The sequence below is a fragment of the Osmerus eperlanus genome, chromosome 3 (genome assembly GCF_963692335.1).
Source record: "Osmerus eperlanus chromosome 3, fOsmEpe2.1, whole genome shotgun sequence".
In the NCBI taxonomy this organism is placed as follows: Eukaryota; Metazoa; Chordata; class Actinopteri; order Osmeriformes; family Osmeridae; genus Osmerus; species Osmerus eperlanus.
In genome coordinates, this window is record NC_085020.1 from 565,001 (window position 1) to 571,451 (window position 6,451).

Here is a 6,451-nt window from a genome sequence, read left to right on the forward strand (position 1 = left end):
TGATGTCAATGATGGTGACATATATCACTGAGACCAGTGTGACGAATGACATGTCTGTGCCTTTGTGTGTGTGTGTGTGTGTGTGTGTGTGTGTGTGTGTGTGTGTAGCTGTCACTCAGGGTTCAGTGGGCCTCAGTGTGACACTAAGGAGTACAACGTGTTGTACGTGGTTCCTGGTTCAGGGAAGCTGCGATACGTTCTCATCGCCTCCATCATCGGAGCCCTGCAGGTTGCCATCATCTGTGTGGTGGTGCTCTGCATCACTCGGTGGGTCTCTCTCTCACACACACACACACACACTCACACATCTGCACACATGCAAACACACATAAGTTGGACACACACATGAAGGCACTGAATGCCAGGATACACACCCTCACACACACACATTGCCTGCAGCCACTACACCCCCGTCTGACCTATGCAAAACATGACATTTAATAAAGTTTTTAAAGACCCATCACCAAGATAGCACTCTCCTGAGAGGAGGGTGGGAGGGTGGGTGGAGGAGAGGAGTTGAGGAGGGAGGGTGGAGGAGAGGAGGGAGATGAGGAGAGGAAGAGAGAAGGGAGAGGAGGAGAGGAGTTGAGGAGGGAGGGTGGAGGAGAAGAGAGGAGGGAGATGAGGAGAGGAAAAGAGAAGGGAGAGTGGAGGAGATGAGGAGGGAGGGTGGAGGAGAGGAGGAGGGAGGGTGGAGGAGAGGAGGGAGAGAGAGAAGCTGCAGCTGTGAAGTCCAGCTCCAGACATCAGTGTTAGAAGGTTACGTATCCTGATGGACCTAATGTCTCATTTATCCTCGAATAATCCTGATTTTCTATGTAGGTTAATCACATTACCAGAGTCAAGTGTGCAAGTGTCCCACTTTTGTAATATGTAGCAGACTACTCTAAACTAGTTTCTCATGGCTCCAACCTACTGCAATGTACACATCTTCTAAAGATGATGTCCATGTTGCTTCCTAGCATGTATGTGTTTGGGGAGGTGGCGCTAGACTAAAGGCAGTAGAGAATGCTCTCTTTCTAGAATGTTTGGTTCATTGAGGATGTCACCTGTGGTGAGTGAGTCTGTAGCAGACGTCATGCCTTCCTGCCTGACCAGCATCAGACATGCATTCACACTGTCAGCAAGTGTTACTGCAGCATGTGTATGCTTAGCAACCAACCATTTACTTTCAATGAATCATTTATTTGAGTGTCCTTTTCAGCAACGCTGCTGCTTGTTCCACCGGGTGGCAGCAAAGACCACTTTAAAGTTCTATTTGAAACCACTGAAACATTTGTAATGACACATATTGACAATGTCATATATATGGTTTCCAGACATAAAAGTCATTTTGGAACCTTGGAACAAAACTAATCCTTTATCACACACATTCCTCCTCTCTTCCCCCCTCCCTTATTACCCTGGTTTCCTGTCTGGGCAGGAAGTGCCCAAGGAGCAACAGGATAAACCGTCAGAAGCAAAACGCCACACACTACAGTTCAGAGAACACCATGCGAGCATCCACACGTCTCATCTGAGGCCAGGAGGGAGGGGCACCTCCACGCCCCGCCCTGCCCCCCGCCCTGCCCCCCGCCCTGCCCCCCGCCCTGCCCCCCGCCCTGCCTTGTAGTCTCCCGTAGCCCCAGAACTCAGCCTCAACTCTCCCCCTCAAGCCCAACCTGAACCTCCTGGGAACACAAGCCCAACCTGAACCTGAACTCTGGGTGGGGGGAGGGGGGGGCTGCCGCCCCCACCCCAGGACTGGTGGAGGGTGTGGTCGCACAAGGATGACTTGCTCATCACCACCCCCCCTATCTACCCCGCCCTCTAACCCTCACACCCGCCCCCCAGGAGAGTGTGAGGTGGAGGGAGGGGGTGAGGGTTAACTGGTGCTCTGGAGGTACGGAGGCAGTTGGGGGGTTGTGTGAAGGAGGGGGTGGAGGGAGAGAGAGATGGGTGTAGCTGTCTGGTTGTTAGTGTGAGTGTTTGGGGGGGTGGGGGGAATAGTGTTGTTTATTTGTAGAGGGACAGCAGAGTGGGGTTAGTGGGGGGGGTGGGGGGTGGGTACACATGATGCCTTGCACCTGTGGTAGAGAACACAAGGACATGCTCTCACAACTGTATCTTATGACCATGTATTACCGGGGTCCATTTCCAGTAGTTACTATTACATTGTCTTGATGGGGTCTTTTTCTGTAAATGTAAATAAATAATTTATATCACAAAACGGGTTTATCATTTTTTGCTACAGTTAAAACACAGAAAAAGTGAACACTCTCTCTCACACTCAATTGGTTCTCTTATCTGCATCCTGTAGGAGTTTGACAACATATCTTAAAACTAGGAAGGCTGTGTTGCCAAAACCTGAACATAAATAAATGCCCATAAATGCTTTCAGGTAAGTTTAAAATGTAATTGTTTGAATATTATTTTAAACATTACTCCTTCATCACTCTGTATGACCTGCATTCTTTATGTAGACTGTATTACACACACACTTGGGCATATACACACACACACTTGGGCATATACACACACACACTTGGGCATATACACACACAGTGTTACAGGTTGATCAGTTGTGCAGCATGTCCACTAGGGGGTGCTGGCGCTGTCCTCCCTGGAACACCATCAACTTCAGAAAAAGGTCAACATGGACTGTTTCCTGTTATGTTTGGAGTGCCACATGGACAGCTATGTCAGTATGCAAAGTCTGAACTAAAGTGGAATGTGTTTTTTACCAAGGTGAAGTGTCAAACAGCTTCTGTGACATCACTAACTGGTCCACAAAAGGATGTCACGCATGGAACTCTCCAACACTAAAATTATTTTCGGAAAGAAAACTCATTAGAGCTTCTGCATCTCCCAGACCACACAACCCAACCACATTCCTTGGAGAGGGGGGAATCAGGGGGGGGAATCACTGTTGGGTGGGCGGGGCACTTCCTAGTTCAACCAGAAGACAAGGCCTCAGACTGTCTGTCTTCTTATTTTTCAGCCGGAGGGGGCTCAGGAAGCTGTCTGCATGTCTTCCCTCTGACACACCCTGGGAATGTTATCTTTATCTCCCTCACAGTTCTCTGCCCGCTCGGTCTCTCCTCCCTCCCCCCTCTCCCTCCCCCCCCCTCTCCCTCCCTCCCCCCTCTCCCTCCCTCCCCCCTCCTCCCTCCCCCCTCTCCCTCCCTCCCCCCTCTCCCTCCCTCCCCCCTCTCCCTCCCCCCTCTCCCTCCCTCCCCCCTCTCCCTCCCCCTCCCCCTCCCCCCCTCCCTCCCCCCTCTCCCTCCCCTCCCTCCCTCCCCCTCCTCCCTCCCCCCTCTCCCTCCCCCCTCTCCCTCCCTCCCCCTCTCCCTCCCCCCTCTCCCTCCCCCCTCCCCCTCCCTCCCCCCTCTCCCTCCCCCCTCTCCCTCCCTCCCTCCCCCCTCCTCCCTCCCCCCTCTCCCTCCCCCCTCTCCCTCCCTCCCCCCTCCCCCTCTCCCTCCCCCCTCTCCCTCCCCCCTCTCCCTCCCCCCTCTCCCTCCCTCCCCCCTCTCCCTCCCCCCTCTCCCTCCCTCCCCCCTTCTCCCTCCCCCATCTCCCTCGCCCCTCTCCCTCCCTCCCCCCTCTCCCTCCCCCCTCTCCCTCCCTCCCCCCTCCTCCCTCCCCCCTCTCCCTCCTCCCTCCCCCCTCTCCCTCCTCCCTCACCCCTCTCCCTCCCCCCTCTTCAGGAGAAGGAGCAGACAGATGGTAAATGGGAACAGAAGTGATATGATGAGGGCTGATCGTGTCTCTCACGGCTGTGTTACTCGTCCAGTCGTTTTCTGCATCCCTACTGTCGTCCCTCCCTAGTTTGGTGACCAGACAGCAGATGTTGCAGGGCTTCGGCAGGTGACAGGGAGGAGAGAGATGACACATGCATGGATGGAACTACCAGCACAGTGAACACTATGAAAACACTAATTATTTCACTACAATCTACATCTTCTCAGATCAGACGTGAGGTAGTCTGGGTTGTGTCTTGTGATCCAGACACAGCGCCCGAGATGAGCTCAGAGGCCCAGAGGGGGGTTTTGCCCCTGTCTAAACTGAGACGCACACAAACTTACATATCCTCTCATTCACACACACTCACATATCCTCTCATACACCCACATACATATGGAAACATGCACACACATACTACCCTTACTGTCGCCAAAATGTGTCTATGTGATCAGGTCACTTAGGAGCCACAGCCATCTGTTGTGGTTCCAGCGGGTCATTTCCTCCCCAGCGTGACCTTCCAGCTGCCTGCGTGACCTTCCAGCTGCCTGCGTGACCTTCCAGCTGCCTGCGTGACCTTCCAGCTGCCTGCGTGACCTTCCAGCTGCCTGCGTGACCTTCCAGCTGCCTGGGACAGACTGGGGCTGGAGGGTGTCAAACACATCCAGCATGTCCTTGTGCCATCATAGCTGGATCACCTTTGAATATGGGTTTTAGGGGTGATGACTGCATCTGTACAACACAGAACAGAAAAGCCACCAGAAGTGGTCAGGTGGTCAAACATAATAAGGGTTGTTATCATCATCTATGTGGAGAAGTGAAGCTGTACAGACCCAGTCAGCAGTCCTCTTTGTCGAGGGTTCAGAAGGAGGAGAGAGAGATGGAGGAGAGTGGAAGGGAGGAATGAGAGAGGAGAGGAGAGAGGCTAGACTGCACTGTGCTGTAGACAACAACCAGGACGACAACAGGCCCAACATGGTTCCTGAATCTTAATGAGGTTTGTGGTTTAATGGGGTTATTTACTACGCATCAATAGATTAACTGCATTGTTCGTAGGCAGTGGCCAGCTTTACCCTGAATCAACAAAACACCTTTCAACAACTATCTGGAGCTCCTATTGATTTTCTGTATCCAACACAGGGAAGATGGGAAGGATTGTGTGCACACAATGGACCGTACACAATGTAAATGGATCAATTGTAAAGAATTTGCAGGCAAGTTGATAATTATAGTTAAAGGTTGAAAAGTCCAAACTAAAGGTAAATTCACAGTAACTTTGTTTTAGAACTTTCCAAAGACATTTCCTGTCGAATGAGTCCTTTCTTGCCATGGACTTTAAAGGTTCTTTTTCATATTGACAAATAAAAAACCCGCTCATTTACCAACTTGCTAAATTTAACCACAGTAAGAGCTGCCAGCCAATGGGCATCTGTTTCAGGCAGGCCCCACTCAGGTAGACAGGAACTGACACGCTAATCACTGCAGCCTGTTTCAGCATGTTTGTTTACGACACTGGAACTGAAAGCTACCGTTGCTACTGAGATAGGTAGTAAACTGGCTTCAAAGGCACAACATAATTCCAGAGAATTCCACCAACCAGAAATAGGTAGCCTGTTTGAAGTAGATTTAAACTTTGTAGCCTTGTCTTGGGAACTGTCTCAGAGTTGGTCATACAGGAAGATAAATCCTGCCTCATCACAGCAGCCGTGAAGTGTGGCTGTGGACACTGAATGTAGTTACACTCCTTTGTCAACAGGTGGTGCTCACACTGTCTCAAGCTCCCATCACAAAACACACACTTCACAACCCACTGAAGTGACTGGGAGCTTCATGTGACCACTGGAGTGTTTCTGTGAGGAGTGTTTTAAAGCTAGTGTTTCGGTGGGGTGAGGCTGTTTTGAAGAGAGTGTTTCTGTGAGGTGAGGGTGTTTTGAAGAGAGTGTTTCTGTGGGGTGAGGGGGTTTTGAAGAGAGTGTTTCTGTGGGGTGAGGGGGTTTTGAAGAGAGTGTTTCTGTGGGGTGAGGGGGTTTTGAAAAGATTGAGGGGCATTTGCTCAGCAGAGGAAACCCTGCCTTAACAAAGCAAGAAAAACAGAAGGCTTTAACACAACAGACACAGGACATCTGACCAGCACAGGGCTCAGAAGGGCTGGCGGCTCCGAGAGGAGGAAGATAAACTGGGGGGAGAGACAGGGAAAGGGAAGGATGGAAGGAGACATTTAAAAAGGGAAAGGGGGACATCAGAAAGTAGGACAGGATGGGAGTGGCACTCCACAGGAAGTTGAAAAGTCAAAGGTCAAATAGGAACAGAGATAAAGCTGTGGTGTAATCTGGGGGATCTAACAGAGCTGCTTCAGACCCAGGTAGAGAGTACTCCTCCAGACTACCTCATGGATGAACTCACAGAAGAAGGTTTTTAAACTTGATAAAAACACAGGTGTACTAATAGATTCAGCACAGAGACAGAGACAGATCTGAAGAGGAAGTACCTGAATGTTTAAAGAGATTCTGATGAGCTGGAAGCCTGTAAAGCACATAACTGTTTTCACAACGAGTTACACAATGTCTCTCTGTGTGGTGTGTATGTGTGTGTGTGGTGTGAGCGACACAGAACAAGAGGATGTGTGTACTATTGTGTATATGCATGGGCATTGGCTGTGTGTGTGTGTATGGATCCTGGAATGATGCCAAATCACGGATGAGCTCATTGTTCACACATGGATTTCCACATT

At 50.8% G+C, this 6,451-nt stretch overlaps 1 protein-coding gene across 2 annotated transcripts in view; it reads left to right on the forward strand.

Annotated features, from left to right (window-relative positions):
• The window catches only part of tmeff2a (transmembrane protein with EGF-like and two follistatin-like domains 2a), a 54,333-nt gene extending 52,130 nt beyond the window's left edge, over nucleotides 1–2,203 (forward strand). For both annotated transcript variants that reach the window (XM_062456300.1, XM_062456299.1), the window contains exons 9-10: nucleotides 109–267; nucleotides 1,424–2,203. In XM_062456300.1, coding sequence (XP_062312284.1) covers nucleotides 109–267; nucleotides 1,424–1,520 — 256 coding nt within the window. In that variant the 3' untranslated portion in view covers nucleotides 1,521–2,203. The remainder of the gene's footprint in view (nucleotides 1–108; nucleotides 268–1,423) is intronic.
• Nucleotides 2,204–6,451: the final 4,248 nt, after the last annotated feature.